The 18,065-nt window shown below is 38.0% G+C and overlaps 2 protein-coding genes across 2 annotated transcripts in view; one reads left to right on the top strand and one right to left on the bottom strand.

The window, feature by feature from the left end:
- The window catches only part of LOC125237772 (dystrobrevin beta), a 41,325-nt gene that overhangs the window by 12,287 nt on the left and 10,973 nt on the right, over nt 1-18,065 (top strand). Inside the window, exons 11-15 of the mRNA XM_048144949.1 lie at nt 934-972; nt 1,949-2,061; nt 3,350-3,527; nt 15,729-15,829; nt 17,352-17,434. Of these exons, the coding sequence (XP_048000906.1) occupies nt 934-972; nt 1,949-2,061; nt 3,350-3,527; nt 15,729-15,829; nt 17,352-17,434 (514 nt within the window). The remainder of the gene's footprint in view (nt 1-933; nt 973-1,948; nt 2,062-3,349; nt 3,528-15,728; nt 15,830-17,351; nt 17,435-18,065) is intronic.
- On the bottom strand, nt 5,120-12,177 carry LOC125237771. The gene is made up of 3 exons (XM_048144948.1): nt 12,110-12,177; nt 5,825-6,152; nt 5,120-5,291 (listed from the first exon to the last, which is right to left on the bottom strand). The coding sequence occupies exons 2-3, from the start codon at nt 6,138-6,140 to the stop codon at nt 5,161-5,163; spliced, it is 447 nt and encodes a 148-aa protein (XP_048000905.1). The 5' UTR covers nt 6,141-6,152; nt 12,110-12,177; the 3' UTR covers nt 5,120-5,160.

The raw sequence follows: 18,065 nt of genomic DNA, 5'->3' as shown, positions 1-18,065 counted from the left end.
CTGAAATTTGGTACCAATATGTATATCAATCACGCCAACAAAGTGCAAAAATAAAAAATGGAAAAAAATGTTTTATAAGGGTACCCCCCCTACATGTAAAGTGGGGGCTGATATTTTTTTTCATTCCAACCCCAACGTGTGATATATTGTTCGATAGGTATTTAAAAATGAATAAGGGTTTACTAAGATCGTTTTTTGATAATATTCACTCTAAGACCAAATTAAATTATTTCATAGGAAATATTTTAATTTGTGTTTTTTTTAGTAGACACACTACTATTATTTAACTATAAACTGAAATAAATGTCATATACAAAGAAACACAACACAAATTAAAATATTTCCTATAAAATAATTTAATTTGGTCTTAGAGTGCATATGGTGGCGCCATCTCTCTTCGCTAACTCGTAATCACATGGTTTGATTCAGTTAGGAGGTCGAACTAGTTCCGGTTCTACCTCAGAGATGGCAGGGGGCGCCTTAGCCTTCGGTAATTGTGTCATATACTTGAAAATTTCGACCCTTGCCGCCGTGACCGGTTGGCCGAGTGGTTTGAGGCATCCGTGGCTATAACGGAGTACGCTGGTTCGAATCCAGCATCGGACACTTGGAGGCCTTGGTCATTTTTTCTTTGTATATGACATTTATTTCAGTTTATAATATTAATATTTTCGGAAATAATCGCTCCTAAAGGAAAAAAAAGTGCGTGCCCCCCCCCCCCTCTAACTTTTGAACCATATGTTTAAAAAATATGAAAAAAATCACAAAAGTAGAATTTTATAAAGACTTTCTAGGAAAATTGTTTTGAACTTGATAGGTTCAGTAGTTTTTGAGAAAAATACGGAAAACTACGGAACCCTACACTGAGCGTGGCCCGACACGCTCTTGGCCGGTTTTTTTTAATTCATTAACTGATTTGTCTTTTGTTTTCAGCCGCGCGCCGGACGATCAGCGTCGCTTACTCCTGAACTAGTAAGTTTCGAAGTAATTTTTACTAAATTACTATTGTATTTTTCATGAGTAACAATGTATTTTTTTAATACAAAAAAAAACTTGTTAGACTTATTGAAAGCTTGGATCTTAAAGTTTTATGGCAGTTGGAAATAACCCATAGTAAAATTAAGAGATTGTTGGAAGTATAAGCAAGGCAAAATCTGCCATGGAAATGGCCTATACCAAAGATAATCGAGTATGTAGAGAGTTATTGTCAAAGTACAGTGTGTAGTCACAGTGTACAAACTGCTATATTTCGACACAGGCTTAAAAGTTTTGAACCTCAGTTTTGACAATTTGACCCATATTCTTAATTTAATATGACCCTTGGTGGAACCCCTTGGCCAAGCGTGTAGAGGGCTACTTGGCCGTATGTTGGTAGTTGGCGCTAGCGCTGGCCAGCCAACCGACTGGTGTCGGTTTTTTGTCCACACATCAAAGGATCTTGGCGCCAATGGCCAACTGCGTTCACACGTTGGCGCCTCATTCAGTTTGTCGTCAGCCGTCAGAGAGGACAGTAGTGAAATATTTACGAAAATAATAAGTTTATATATACCAATTATAGTGTTGATTTTAGGAAATACAATACCCTTGCAAATTTTTAATGTACGAGTATTGCCTAAAAAATATAAATCAGAATATTAAAAAAATTGTTAATATTTCAGATAATTTGATTTTATCACGAGGTTATTATTTATTAATTAAATTTTGCTGACAACGTGAATGACCTAGAATTATCTAGCCTTTTCCATTCTACGTCCATCTTTCATGAAGGGCCAATGCCAAGTGATTGGTTCACCAATGTGTAAACAGCGACTCTTATCTTGGCCAAGGGGGTGCTCCAATGGTTGGCCCCATGTGTTGTACAGCGGCCATTAGACAATCTGTCTATACGGAGGTATAATACGTTTTTGCCTATACTCAAAACGGTTACGTAATATCGCACGTCTTCCAGGGTCGATCGTCATCCGAAGGGTCAGAAGTGGACGCGGCGAGGCAGCAACGCGAACTGATCTCACAACTTGAAGCTAAGAATAGAGAAATCATGAGGGAAATCGCGAGGCTCAGGTACATTTATGCTTATTTATACAGTACAGTAAGTTTCTAAACTATTAGCTTTATTAATAATACACAACAGAACAGAAGCACATACACAACAGAAGCACTCGAAGTACTCTGTCTTGGAGCCAACTTATGATTTTATACCAGTTGCGGTGGAGACTGCAGGGCCCTGGGGTGCAGAGGCTAAGAAGTTTGTGTGGGAATTGGGTCGGCGGCTTAGAGGCAGGGTTGCGATCCTCGTTCTTACCTGGTTCAACGAATTTCCCTGGCTGTACAGCGAGGTAACGCGGCCAGTGTCATGGGAACATTTTGGGCCAGCTACGGTCCGGGGTGGCTCCATAGGGTAGTTTATAGTGTTTAAGTTTGACAAAGCCTGTTGCGGATTACTTCATTTGTATGTATGTAGGTGACAAAGCCTGTAGCTGATTTGTTTTATGTCCACTTGACGAAGCCTGCGCTGCTGATCACGAACTATTTTTCAATATTTTTTAAGAAAAAAAAACCGCCGACTTTGGGGTTCTGGTGAAAGCTACGAATGTTGAATTATGTAGAAATGTGTAGGTATTTTTTTTAATTATTTGATGGCAACAAAAATCAATATACGTATACCGTTAAGGTTTGAGGAGTTTCCTCAATTCCTCATGAATCCGATTATAAGAAATCGAAGCTTGACAAAATTTTACTTGAAAAGTCAATATGCTTAACAAATATAACTAAATAAATGTTACTGTTCTGAACTTAAATGCATGCTGTTCTTATAAAAATACCAAAGTCACTATAAGTGTGCCGTTCAGATTTGAGGAGTTCGATTCTGACCATCATCAGGAGTTCCACTGCACCAAATGTCACTGTTCTGGACGTAAGTGCATGCTGTTCTTATAAAAATACCAAAGTCACTATAAGCGTGCCGTTCAGATTTGAGGAGTTCCGTTCTGACCATCATCAGCAGTTCCACTGCAACAAATGTCACTGTTCCGTACGTAAATGCATGCTGTTCCTTTAAAAACACGAAAATCGCCATATGTATGCCTTTCAGATTTGAGGAGTTCCCTCGATTTCTCCAGGATGCCATCATCAGAACTGGGTTCTGAGAAAAATGGGACCAATCTGTATGCATATACATTCAATTAAAAAAAATTCAAAATCGGTCCAGTAACCACGGAGATATCGAGGAACAAACATAAAAAATAAAAAAAATAAAAATACAGACGAATAGAGAACCACCTTCTTTTGAGAGATTTGAGGCGGCGGTTAAAAATCAATAAAAAAATACATGATAGACTTGTTTCTACAGACGTCAGCAAGAAGCCGAGGCCTCAGCAAGTGGTGGTTCAGGGTCCGCCCCTCCTTTGGTGTCAGAGCTTCGTGCCCTTCGACAAAGGAAAGATGAACTCGAAGGCCATCTCTCCTCGCTGCAAGAGTCCAGGAAACACCTCATGCAGCAACTAGAGGGGCTCATGAGGATGCTCAAGGTAGGAGTCAGACTACTCTGGCACACACACTTTGTCAGAAGAATGTAGGTGTGAAAAATTTAATTGCGCATCTTTTTCTGTTGACTAAATGGATGTGTTTGAGTATAATATTCAGTAGCAGGCTGTAATTTTTTAACGACATAAAGACACACGAAAAAATAGATAAGGTAGGTGTGTTTTAGTCTACTTTTCAAATCCGCGCTGCCACTTTTTTAAGCCATATAAGTCTCAGGAACTAGTGGTATAGAATCCGCCCCTTCTTTGGTCTCTGAACTGAGAGCTCTTGAACAAAGGAAAGACGAATTGGAAGGTCATCTCTCCTCACCGCAGGAGTACTGGAAACATCTCATGCAGCAACTAGAGGGGTTCATGAGGATGCTCAAGGTTAGTCACACACACCTACTTTATCTTTATTACAGGTGACTGAGGGCCGCCATTTTGCGGAGCAAATTCGCTCGGGTGAGGTAAACGTTCGCGCACGAGCACGGATGTTTTGCCTCGCGAGGTTGTGATTAACTCGGCTAAAAACGCATTGTAGTACCTACTACGCGCCATGTTGCGGAATTTCATAAGAACTACCTCTATTTTTTCATACTAAACTGAACTGTCACCGCGCACATGAGAATAACAGCGCCCTCTTGCCAATTGTCATAAATTTCCGGCAAAGACATATATAACTCCGTATAGACAGATAAAGTCTAAGAAAAAACGTACCTCAGTCACACCTCGGACACTGGCGATAAAATATATGAAAGAGGCGCGTTCCTAGCACACAGTCTAAGCTCGTGTAGGTGAACGCGTACTATGCTTGTATGAGTGACATATGACAGGTCGACTGTTCGCGTTTTTGACAGGCGGTAACTGTGAGGTAACCGAGAGGGGGTGGGCGGCACTTTCAGCGGGGAGCGGGAGTGGCCATACTGTACAATAGTACTCTTTATTATACTGTGCCTCAGTACTATACAGAAAAAGGTAATACGATGGCCTAGATGGCATTACACCTTTGGGGTACGCTCAGCTAGATGGCGCTAATATTATTTTTTGACATTTTAAAACATATCAAGCTAAGAATATGGGCGAAATTGTCAAAACTGAGGTTCAAAAGTTTTAAGCCTGTGTCAAGAGATGGCAGTCTATGCACTGTGATTACACATTTTACTTCGACAGTAACTCTCTATAATACTCGATCCTCTTTGATTTCCGGCCAGGCTTTATACAACTTTGACATCCACACTCCTTCAGTTTTCCTTGATTATTTATTTATTTATTTGAAAACATATTTCAATGACATTACAGATAAATCCAATGCGTCATGAAACTTAAATAAAAAAAAAAACAGTAAATAAGAACATGAAGAAAAACAAACAATAAAAGTTTACAACTAAACAATTGATTTGGGCGATGACGTAACAGCGTGGCTCCGTTGCGCGTTGCGTCGTTTGCCCCGGTGTAGGATTATGAATTCATGCATGTAACTGCGTCGAAATATTGGGAGCTCGACAAAAATCATAAAGGTAATCACGGTCTATATCCCGGTCAATATAAGTATATAACATTCAATACTCAGGTTATCCAGACTCAAAACGACAATGTTACTTAAAACAATGTTTAATAATATCGAAAATTATAACAACTATTTCTCATGCATAACCACATTAGGAGAGTACTTATCTAGTACTGCAGACTCTGGTCTCCATACAAGACACTTTACGAAGACGGACAGCGCTTGGCTCAGGCATTTCAGAAAATCGGCTTCCGCGGTATCTGAAATTAATAAAGATTAAAATAGTACATTATGATACAAGTGCGGAATGGAGGAAGTTTGGAACGAAACGAGTGGCGACAAATTTAAACACGACCGGAGGGAGTTTTTTAAATCGACACTAGTTAGGAATTGCCTTTTCGCACGTGTATCGTACGACGTTTTTAGAACAGATGGCCCTCTGAAGTTTAAACCCAATTTAAACATGACCGGAGGAAGTGTTTTAAATCGACACGAGTTACGCTCATAGCTTACTAGCTCGCGGTGGGACCAGTGCCTTATTGCGGAAAATATTTTCTTTATATTTTTTTAACTTCTTTGGTCATTCAAAATGCACAAATGGCGGACTTGCATTCATAACCTTACTTTTAATTCAAATAGTTTAATTTAATTCATAAATTTCCCTGTTTTGTTGATGCTTTGATACGTATTTGTAATATTTGTAACTATCTTTTTGTAAATAAATATTATCTACTTTATCTAGTAACTTTTAATTCAAATATTATCACAAAAGTTAAAACATTAAATTACTTACCTTTTAAATCTGTATCCACATGCATACAGCCAATAAACGAAGTCACCGTTTTTATAACGCAAATAGACCAGTCTGACGCCATTTCACCCGACTTAACATCTTGCTCGCACATACTCTTCATAACCTCGTCCATTTGTTGACGTAAAATATTCAATTCCTTAGGCTCTTTTTCTATTCTGTTTTCCATTGGTAGTAGAGATATGTACACATTTGAAGACGGTTTGTCTAATAAGTATATATCTTTGTAGCTGGGGATTATGGAGGATTCACTCAACGCAATGGCTCCAAATAAGATTATATATGTGATGAACTTCATACTGGATGTTGTCTGAAAAAAAAAAAGAATCTCTTAGGCAGGAGTCGGCAGTCTCTTTATTTGTTATATTAGCTTTTGCTCGCTTCGGTCGCGTTAGAAAGAGATAAAATGTAGCCTATGTCACTGTCCATCCCTTCAACTATCTCCACTTAAAAAATCACGTCAATTCGTCGCCCCGTTCTGCCGTGAAAGACGGACATACAAACAGACACACACACTTCCCCATTTATAATATTAGTATGGATTATAGATTTGCGGTCGCGGCTGCCGCTCTCGCATTGGGCTCACTAGCCATTTGCGGAAGTGCCGCAATCTAATGGACGCTGCTTAACCCATCATATTATCGATGTTAGAGGCCGTTGATGATGATGATGGATTATGAATATTACACGACCAAGTTTGTAGGTTAAAAACAGGCCGATCAGTGACATATCCGCTTGGTTTTGTATTTGGTTGGTTAATCGAGAATAGGCTAGTTTCCTACTAGTCAAATCAGCTTCTTTTTAAGAACTGTCACAACGATGTGCTAATATGGAATTACTATGAAATACTGAGTGACGTCACGGTCAATTCATTTCCTTTATATTCATATTCATATTCATTTATTTCGTAAATGCACAGATACATTACACGTCAACAGTTACAGTTCATATATTAAAATTTAGAATATCTATTTAATACATCTTTCTCTCTGACTTATTAAATGGATATTATGTTTAAACATAACTACTGTCCATATTTCTATTCTAATTATGTGGTGCTTTATTTCGTGCACTGCATAAAATATTATATTTTAAGTAAATGAAACTAGCCTATTATAGACGGTCAATCGAATCTTGGCAGTAAAAATTGGCGCGAAATTCAAATGTTCTATGGGAATTAAACCTTCGCCCATACATTTTCATTCAATTTTTACGTGTTAGCTCGTCGATGATTCCGCCAACGTCAAGAATTATAAGGCACGCGTTTTATGAGGAAAATAGGCTAGTTTCCTATACAAAATAATAGTTATTTGTTATACAAGGGGGCAAAGTTGTATTTTAACGCCGAGTGTGGAATTTAAAAACGAGCAAGTTAAAGGATTCTATAGTTGAACCACGAGCGAAGCGAGTGGTTCGAGAATAGAATCCTGAACTTGCGAGTTTTTTAACACACGAGAAGTAAAATACATTTGCACCCGAGTGTAACACAAAACTTTTCCTCTCACTATAGCGAGGAAACTACAACGCAAAAAATGCGTTTATCACTGCTTGCAGTAGTTCCACAGGTGGTAAATCATCTTTTTTACTGGATTCACCTACTTTTATCAATTTTAAAGCAGTTAATTTGATTTTATTCAAGGTCAAATTACTTTATCCACTAGTGGATAAAATGCGTTTTTACCCGCTAGTATTAAAGGACAATACACGTGCACGAAAAAAAGCACCAAATAATTAGAAGAAAAAGATAGACAGTAGTTTTTTTTAAACATAATTTATATTTAATAAGTCAAAGAGAAAGATATAAAGCAAAGACATATGTAACTCCGTATAGACAGATAAAGTCTAAGAAAAAACGTACCTCGGAACCATAGAGAAAAAATGCACGGTGGGCTAGATGGCGATACACCTTTGGGGGACTCTCGGCTAGATGACGCTAATAATGATATCTGACATTTTAACACATATCAAGCTAGAATACGAGCCAAATTGTCAAAACTGAGGTTCAAAAGTTTTAAGCCTGTGTCGAGAGATGGCAGTCTATGCACTGTGATTACACATTTTTCTTTGGCAGTAACTCTCTAGAAACTCGATCCTCTTAGATATAAAGTAAATGAATTGACCGTGACGTCACTCCTCGCGATTTCATATAAATTCCATAAGCAAATCGTTTTAACAGTTCTTAAAAAGAAGCTGATTTGAGGAAACTAACATATTGGCCGGTAAGCCCTACATTTTCCAAATTTGCCTCCTTTTTTAGCGCCAAGATTTGGATGATTTGGTTAAGTACTGTAATCGTATCGAGTTGCTCATGGGGGTTTGTTTGTAGCATATGGTAATTAATTAATACCAATCTGAATGCTTGAACTATTATTTATTGTAATGAAAGAGTATCGAGGATTATAGATAGCGAGTTACTGTCAAAGTAAAATGTGTAATCACAGTGCATAGACTGCCATCTCTGGACCCAAGCTTAAAACTTTTGAACCTCAGTTTTGACAATTTGGCCCATATTGACGACCGGTCTGGCGCAGTCGGTAGTGACTCTACCTGCTGCGCCGCGGTCCCGGGTTCGAATCCCGGTAAGGGCATTTATTTGTGTGATGAGCACAGATATTTGTTCCTGAGTCATGGATGTTTTCTATGTATATAAGTATTTATATATTATATATATCTTTGTCTGAGTACCCACAACACAAGCCTTCTTGAGCTTACCGTGGGCCTCAGTCAATCTGTGTAATAATGTCCTATAATTTTTTTTTTTTTTTATTAGCTTGATATGTGTTAAAATGTCAAATATTAATATTAGCGTCATCTAGCCGAGCGTTCCCCAAAGGTGTAACGCCATCTAGGCCACTGTACCTTTTTCTCTAGGGCTTTGAGGTACGTTTTTTTCTTAGACTATCCGTCTATACGGAGTTACATATGTCTTTGATTGTAATGAATTGATACACATCATCTTAACGTGAGTATGTCTATATCCTAAGAGAGAGAGGGGGAACGGAGCAGGCGTTTAGTTACCACAAGTACCAACAAGCCATAGTTATAAAACGATGTACTTAAGTTAGATTTAAGTCGTATTGCAGTGCCCTACAGGGTTTCATAGCTGAGCAAACAAAGTGTAACACTGAAATAAATGTCATATACAAAGAAAAAATTACCAAGGCCTTCAAGTGTCCGATGCTGGATTCGAACCAGCGTACTCCGTTATAGCCACAGATGCTTAAACCACTCAGCCAACCGGTCACGGCGGCAAGGGTCGAAATTTTCAAGTATGTGACAATTACCGAAGGCTTAGGGCGCCTCCTGGCCATCTCTGAGGTAGAACCGGAACTAGTTCGACCTCCTAACTGAATCAAACCATGTGATTACGAGTTATCGAAGAGAGATGGCGGATGGGATTATTTCCTATGAAATAATTTAATTTGATCTTAGAGTAAAGTGTACCTTGTACTACCTATGGAAGCAATAAAGATTACTGATTACTGATTACCTTTCCTAAAAGCACAGACTTGTAAAGTAACTCGGTCGCTAGTTTATCAATATAGCTGGGCCTACTGTGAACAGTTTCTTTGTCTTGATTCAATATACCTACCTACATTGTTACAATTTGTTTAATATTATGAAAAGGTGTCGGTTTTCGTTTTGGGAAGTTCAACACTTATTTTTATTGTACTGGAAACAGTTCATATTAGAATTTGCCCCCCCCCCCCCCCCCCCCCCCCCCCCCCCCCAATTAGCGAAAGTTGTTAACAAAAATTAACTCGATATCAGTTTTGTGACGACAATGAAGCACAAAATCTGTCTAAAAATGTACTTTTTTCACATTCTGAATGTAGATTATCGCTTAAAGTTTATGCAATTAACATAAAAACAATATTTTTATTGAAATGTCATGCTTAATTATCGTCACAAAACTGACAGTGAGTTAATTTTTGGTAACAACTTACGCTAATTGGGGTGTCCCAAAATCTGAAAATGCCCGTAACACGGGTAAAAATAAATAATTTTTGGGACATTATTACACATATCGGCTGAGTCCCGACTCCCTCAGTAAGCTCAAGAAGGCTTTTGGGTCGAAAAAAATTTCTTTTGGTTAAAATCGTTTAACATACCTAACATTTTTTTTTTCTTTTAACCTCAGTAATACGTAGGCTTTACTTTAGGTACATCGTCGCCTAGTACCAGCTATGATTAGTGTGGGCCTAGGTCGATTTATATAAGGCGTCCACCAGTTTTTTCTTTACAAGAGATTTTGAAGATAACAATTCGATAAAGTACCCCGTTTGGTGAAGGGTTAAGAATTTCACCACCCCCTTTCTTCCCGTGGGTGTCGTAGAAGTCGACTGTGGGATTAGGTTAAATTGTGGCGTAGGCGAGAGGCTGGCAACCTGTCACTGCAATGTTACAATTTGGATTTCTTCAACCCCCTTTTGCCAAGAGTGGCACTGAAACTTAGTAGTTCAATGTGCTCTGCTTACCCCTTTATGGGATACAGGAGTGGTTATATGTATGTATGTATATAATTCGATAAAATAATTATAATTGTCTGGGATATAATTATTACACTACTTTAATTTTACTTGGAATATATGAAAAATGGAAAAATTCACACCTCCGGCAGGAGTCGAACCTGCGACCTCTGGCTTTGCCGGAGCCAGAGCACATGAACTGCTAAGTTTCAGTGTCACTCTTAGCAAAAAGGGGTTGAAAGAAATCCAAATTGTGACATTGCAGTGACAGGCCAGCCTCTTGCCACAATTTAACCCAATAGCACAGTCGACTTCTACGACACCCACGGGAAGAATAATTCCATTCCATTTTTCATATAATATCCAATATGCCACGAACGACTTGTAAATATAAATTAACATGCCATTTATATGCTCAGGACATCCCTCATACATGAATGATTACCATCTATGTAAAGTTTATAAAGTTTGATTACCATTTAAGCGTTAATTTAAATTGATGAATTAATTGAACGTTTTGTTTGCAAAAAGGGATTGTATTATATTATGTTTGTAAAACAATTGGGTACTTGACACATACATACATACATAAACTCACTCCGGCGTAGGTATTATGCTTCCATATTTATCACTTCTCCACGTAGATAAGACATCTGTCACTCTCACACTGACATACTTGCTTTAGCGTGACGGGTGCTTTATCCACATAGATAATTGATAAAATTGGAAGCATAATGCCCCGGCAGTATTCCCAAAAAAGATAGGCGCCACATGAGACTGTTCAAATATCAGTGCTCAGTATATCTTACTCGTATTGCACTTCTCTGAGATAAAAATTGTTTAAGAAAACCGGCCAAGAGCGTGTCGGGCAACGCTCAGTGTAGGGTTCCGTAGTTTTTCGTATTTTTCTCAAAAACTACTGAACCTATCAAGTTCAAAATAATTTAGAAAGTCTTTATAAAGTTCTACTTTTGTGATTTTTTTCATATTTTTTTAAACACATGGTTCAAAAGTTAGAGGGGGGGGGGACGCACTTTTTTTCCTTTAGGAGCGATTATTTTCGAAAATATTAATATTATCAAAAAACGATCTTAGTAAACCCTTATTCATTTTTAGGGTTCAGTAGTCAACTAGGAACCTTTATAGTTTCGCCATGTCTGTCCGTCCGTCCGTCTGTCCGTCCGCCCGTCCGCGGATAATCGCACTAGAAAGCTGAAATTTGGTACCAATATGTATATCAATCACGCTAACAAAGTGCAAAAATAAAAAATGGAAAAAAATGTTTTATTAGGGTACTCCCCCTACATGTAAAGTGGGGGCTGATTTTTTTTTCATTCCAACCCCAACGTGTGATATATTGTTGGATAGGTATTTAAAAAAACCAAGAGCGTGTCGGGCCACGCTCAGTGTAGGGTTCCGTAAGCCAAGAGTGGCCCTGAAGCTTTAGTAGTTTCATGTGCTCTGCCTACCCCTTTATGGGATACAGGCGTGATTGTATGTATGTATGTATGTATAAATTCATTTGCGATCTACAGATGCGCACAAATTTCAAATTAGAAAAAAATATATATATCGAAAGAAAAAAGCTAATACAGTTAAATAAAGATTTTTTCCATCAGAATATTCTAAAGATAAGTTATAATATTATTTCTACGTCAAATACCGAAATAAGGCCAATTTTAACACTTGTTACAAACTTTTCCAAAATTGTTATGAAATATTTGTTACGTCTGCAGCTACATTTAGATCGTCCTTTTAAAATTCTGACTAATAAACATTTAAATTTATTTAAACTTACCAGTGCTTTATTTCACAGTTGCGCAAGCGACTACTCGCGGTTCTATCTAACTACTAACTAGAAGACAGTGTTGCCTTATGTATAAGAATAACCGAACAAATCAGACCTGCACTGTCTTCACACAAATATTAGTTTGATATTGATATCGTGTCAGTATTGCCAGTTAAGGCGAAACTAGCGCCACTTTCGATATTTTTTTTATATCTTTAAAATTACATATCGTTTTAGAAATATCTACATCAGTCGCTAATAAAACACCTTTAGTTTTTTATAAAACACTGTATCAGCAGTTCTCAAAAAGTTTGCACAAAAATTAAGGAAAAAGTTAAATTTGTTTTTATTTTTATTCCTATTTTGTTACCAAGATATTTATATTTTCTTAATTATAACAATTATCCTGTATATATCTTACGAAAGTCAACTTACTTTACTGAACGTTGGTAACAAAATGGGATCAATTAAAATTTGTTGACGTGGTTATGTACAAACATTTTGAGAACTGCATGTATACGCTTTATCGTTTTGTAGTTATCCTCAATGTATTAAATAAAGGTGGCCACCTATGTAAGTTTTTGGGGATAAATAAACAATGAAAAATTGTATACAGTATTTTATAAAATTACTTAAGTGTTTTGTTAGCGCCTGAAAACCTGATGTAGAAATATTACGGAATAAATATCTTATTTTGAAGATATAATAAAATAACTAAAGTGGCGCTAGTGTCGCCTAACACCACGCCTTAAACTGATATTAGAATGGTACCTACGGCAATCATATTAGTTAACATTTATTTGAGATTAAAAAAAATCGTTCATACCATGACCAACTTACTGTTTCAAGACCTAAGTAAATAAACTCTTTATCCCGATAACGTTTATCGTAATGTGCATACCTGGGATAACTCGGGCATTTATGCTAAAGTGATGTAGCTAAATATTTTATCGAAAATTATATACACCTATCGATGTTAATTTCCGCATATAAAAATGATCTTAAATATAGAAAATGTAATGGCGGAGGTTTATTGTCCATATAAATTTCTAATTTCGCGCCTTTTTATGTGTTGCTCATTGGATTTGATTAATGTTATGATACATAATATTGTGACCAGCCTTAATTTGCCAAAATGTATGACGTACAAAATAATCTCCATCATCATCCTGCTTGCGTTATCCCGGCATTCGTCACAGCTCATGAGAAGGGTCTGCTTTGACAACTAGATAATCCCAAGATTTAGCGTGGACACCAGTTTTACGAAAGTACAAATTAATAATCTCAATGCTACATGAAACTTACCCCAAAAAACTGAATAAAATTAAATAATCCTGCGTATATGGCAACACCACGCCGGTTATTACCCGTCTACTCGTCAAAATAAAGTACTTCCTTCTGGGAAGAACCGACTTTTTAATATCAACAATAGTGACATCTCATTCACTCTTTACTGGTTCCAGCAAGTGTGAAAGAGATGTTAGACTGACGATACCAACGGTGTGGCTCAGGTTACTTTAAACAGTTCTTATCGTGAAGTAGGAACAGACTCGACATTCGACTTCTGTAACGGTTACTGATGATATGACTTTTTTTTTAATTGTGGCACCACATACACCATACATGTAAATTAAAATTATGAAAGGAATGTTTTCTATTTTTATAAAACTTTTACCGGTTAATATCTAACGTATTAAGTTAGTTAACTAGACATAGGTAACCAAAGACTTAATGATAATTTGAGAGGAAATTGACCCATTCGTCGTAAGTAGTTATTCTTGGTAATTATTTTAGTATAATACAGTACAGTGCAAATGAAAATTTTCTAAACCCAGTAAACCTTCGCAACCTTATTTGCATAAAGTTAATTAACTTATTAAGGAAGAGATAGCAGACCCAACCCAACACAAGATGGTCGGACGACCTATGTAAAATAGCCAGCAATTGGCCGACTGAGGCAAAAACCAGAGACAGATGGCTAGAACTGGAGGCCTTTACCCAAAAGGGGTCCAAAACAAATTAGTTTTTTTTAAGTATTTTTATATTTTTATATTTTAAGGTTTTTGGTTCGGAATAAACAGGCTTTTTATTTTATACATACATACATATAATCACGCCTGTATCCCATAAAGGGGTAGGCAGAGCACATGAGCTACTAAGTTTCAGTGCCATTCTTGGCAAAAATCCAAATTGTGCCATTGACCGGTTGCTAGCCTCTCGCCTACGCCACAAATATCATATATGTCGCGAAATGATAAAAACAACGTCGAATTGCGCCGTCTTCCAGCGAACAATAGGCCATTATTTTGGACCACGTCAGGTCATAAAAAAGATCGAACAGTACCCCATATGTTGGTCTCTGTCGCACCTTGGTACAGGGCATAAGTATTAATCATAGTAGTAATAGCTCAATGGTATTAATAGAAGAAACTAGTTTCAAGGAACACTAAAACTAAATAACCACAAAATTAACATTTTGAAAAAACCCGACCGCGACATAATTTTCACGAAACATGGCTAAGAAACAGGCCCGACTAATTCAGCTTTCAAACAAAAAAAAAACTAAATTTGAACGTCAAACTTATAACACCCCGTTTTTGTGTCGGGGGTTAAACATAAATTGATGCACACAAGGTTTTTACGTGAACTCAGCAATAGTCTTAACACATTCGCGGACTCGACTGCTATAGCATACGATTCATTCACAGAAGCATGTACTGGGCCGTCAAGAAGAAGGATGAGAGAAGTCTCCATGTGAATGAAATGAGAATGTTGGGATGGATGTGTGGTATGACAAGACGGGATAGGATTCAGAATGAGTAATATATAAGGGGAAGCCTGAGAGTAGCGCCAGTGACAGAGAAGGTGAGAGGAAGCAGATTAGCATGGTATGGGCATGTAATGCGGAGGGATGAACGCAATGTGTGGTAAATATGAAGGTGGATGGCGACAACGGTAGTGGAAGACCTAAAAAAGATGGATGGAATGTGTGAACAATGATATGAGAGTGAAAGGTGTTAGTTTGGAAATGACGGCTGATAGAGAGGAATGGAGAAGGAAAATCTGCTGCGCCGACCCTAAATATTAAGAAAAAGGCAAGAGAATGATGAAGCATGTTACCGTTCAGACGAACTTAGCTGCGCTACACCGCTCCATAACTCGTATGTGGAACATATAAAGAGTAAATTTGCGTGCATCTATAATTCTACACTGACTGTACAGTGTACATACCGTAGCGCAGAGTATTAAAAAAAATCGAAAGGAGGACTTGGGCATCCGCTACCTTGCGCGTGTGTCGTATTTACACCAAGGCCACAGTATAATAAAGAGTACTATCGTACAGTATGGCCACCCGCTCCCCGCTGAAAGAGCCGCCAAACCGCTCTCGGCTACCTTACAGTTACCGCCTGTCAAAAACGCAAACAGTCGACCTGTCATATCTTACACAAACAAGCACGGTACACGTTCACCTACACGTGCTTAGAATGTGTGCGAACGAACGCGCCTCTTTCATATATTTGATCGCCAGTGTCCGAGATGTGCCAAGGCGCTTTAGATCAATACCTATATATGCTTTAACCATCCATTTTGACGGTAACGTGTCTAACTGGGGCATTTTTGTCGACAGACGCAGCAGTCATCGCCCCGCTCGACCCCCAACTCTTCACCTCGTTCCACCAAAAGCCCGCCGCTGCCGGGCGCTCAGCCTCAACCTACGGCGCCGGAAAGGTAAACTCACAAAATGTATTATATTTTCTGCACCAATATTGCAGAAAAAAGAGTCAAAAAGTAGTCCAATATTAAGTCCATCAATTGACAAATAAAGTTTAAATAATGGTGGTAATTATGGTGTTCTGCCTTTTCGCAGAAATATTCTTGGCCGAATTCCATTTGCCAACCAACGTTTGGCTTAAGTTTCATTTTGACAACTAACGTTTAGCAACTTTTTGTATGGCAACTTTTCATTTGATTATTATTGAAAAAATTATTATTGAAAAGCAGATTATTATAATCCATCTAAACGTTTGGCAGACTAATCATTTGTCAAATGTTTCACCTGGTCAAACAACTTTTGGACGAATAACGTTTCGCAACCAAACATTAGGCAAGTTACACATAATTATTAACATCACCCATTCGGAAAGGGTACTTTTCTTCCCTGTTAAGAGGGAGCAAAGTAGCTCTTTTCTGTTCAAGGACTATGTGACTATGTTGCCAGCATAATGTTATATGACAGAGTCCAGTTAGGTGCGACGACGAGCGAGTTAGGTTGACCGTGAGCAAACCGGAAAAAACTTTTTAATATATAAAAACAAAATTAATCAATATTCTTGTAAAAAAAGTAAGTAGGTAACTATTTAAAAAAATATTTATACGTAAGTAAAAGTTGCATCCCTGTCAATAAATTAAGAACTTCATAGAAGACAGTATTGCATATTTTTCGAAGTACGCCATACATATTGTTGGTGTTCAATAAAACATTTGGCACCGATACAATAAATAACTAGTTGTATATTACGCCAAGCAACATTCGACTACATGAAAGTTTGGTTTTTTAAAAATAGACCTTTAGAAAAAAAAGGCCAAACTTTAAGTTTGGTTGGCACATAAAAAATAATTTGGGAAATGAACATTCGGCGGAATAAAATTCGGCAAAAAAAAAAAATTTTGGGTTTTGGGTTAAAATTGTGGCGTAGGCGAGGGGCTGGCAACCTGTCAATGCAATGTCACAATTTTAGTTTTCTTTCAACCTCTTTTTGCCAAGAGTGGCACTGAAACTTGAGTAGTTCATGTGCTTTGCCTACCCCTTTATGGGATACAGGCGTGATTGTATGTATGTATGTAAAATTCGGCAAAACGTGAGTTGGGACGTGATATTCGGCCATAAAATTTTCGGCGATAAATAAGGGAACCGTGAGAGAGAAAAAAAAATTCTTCTCGCTCTTACGTATGAAAATGTTTATCTGTGCAATGGACTAATAGAGTGGCGCCATCTGTCATAACCTTTGAGTGTGCCTCATTATCCCGGCCGGTAAGGGCATTTATTTGTGTGATGAACACAGATATTTGTTCCTGAGTCATGGATGTTTTCTATGTATATAAGTATGTATTTATCTATTTAAGTATGTATATCGTCGCTTAGCACCCATAGTACAAGCTTTGCTTAGTTTGGGGCTAAATTGATGTGTGTAAGGTGTCCCCAATATTTATTTATTTATTTATTATATTCATAAAGTCGTTCCGTTTCCAGAGAGCCCCGTGGGACGGTGCGCAGTGCACCGCAAACGCCGTCTCTCGGCGAACGAGAACGCATCGATATGACGCACAGCCTTGGTAAGTAACCCGTAATCCGTTCGATGTTAATAATATTAACATGTTCCATATGTGGTACTGATTGTGACAAACGCCATCTCTCGGCGAACTAGAACGTATCGATATGACACACATCCTTGGTAAGTAACCCGTAACCCGTTCGATGTTAATAATATTAACATGTTCCATATGTGGTACTGATTGTGACAAACGCCATCTCTCGGCGAACGAGAACGCATCGATATGACGCACAGCCTTGGTAAGTAACCCGTAACCCGTTCGATGTTAATAATATTAACATGTTCCATATGTGGTACTGATTGTGACAAACGCCATCTCTCGGGAACGAGAACGTATCGATATGACACACAGTCTGGGTAAGTAACAACCCGTAACCCGTTCGGTGTTAATAATGTTAACATGTTCCATAGGCACTGACGGTGATAAACGCCATCACTTGTAGGACTGAAAATCATGGATGACCACAGTCAACACGTTATCATGTTCCATATCATCATCATCATATCAGCCCTTTATCGCCCACTGCTGAGCATAGGCCTCTCTTCTAGTACGCCACTTCTCCCGGTCCTGGGCTAATCTCATCCAGTTGTGACCCGCAGTTTTGCGGATGTCGTCGAGCCAACGGATACCA

This window comes from Leguminivora glycinivorella, chromosome 22 (assembly GCF_023078275.1).
Source record: "Leguminivora glycinivorella isolate SPB_JAAS2020 chromosome 22, LegGlyc_1.1, whole genome shotgun sequence".
In the NCBI taxonomy this organism is placed as follows: Eukaryota; Metazoa; Arthropoda; class Insecta; order Lepidoptera; family Tortricidae; genus Leguminivora; species Leguminivora glycinivorella.
This window is presented reverse-complemented; position numbering and strand designations above follow the sequence as displayed.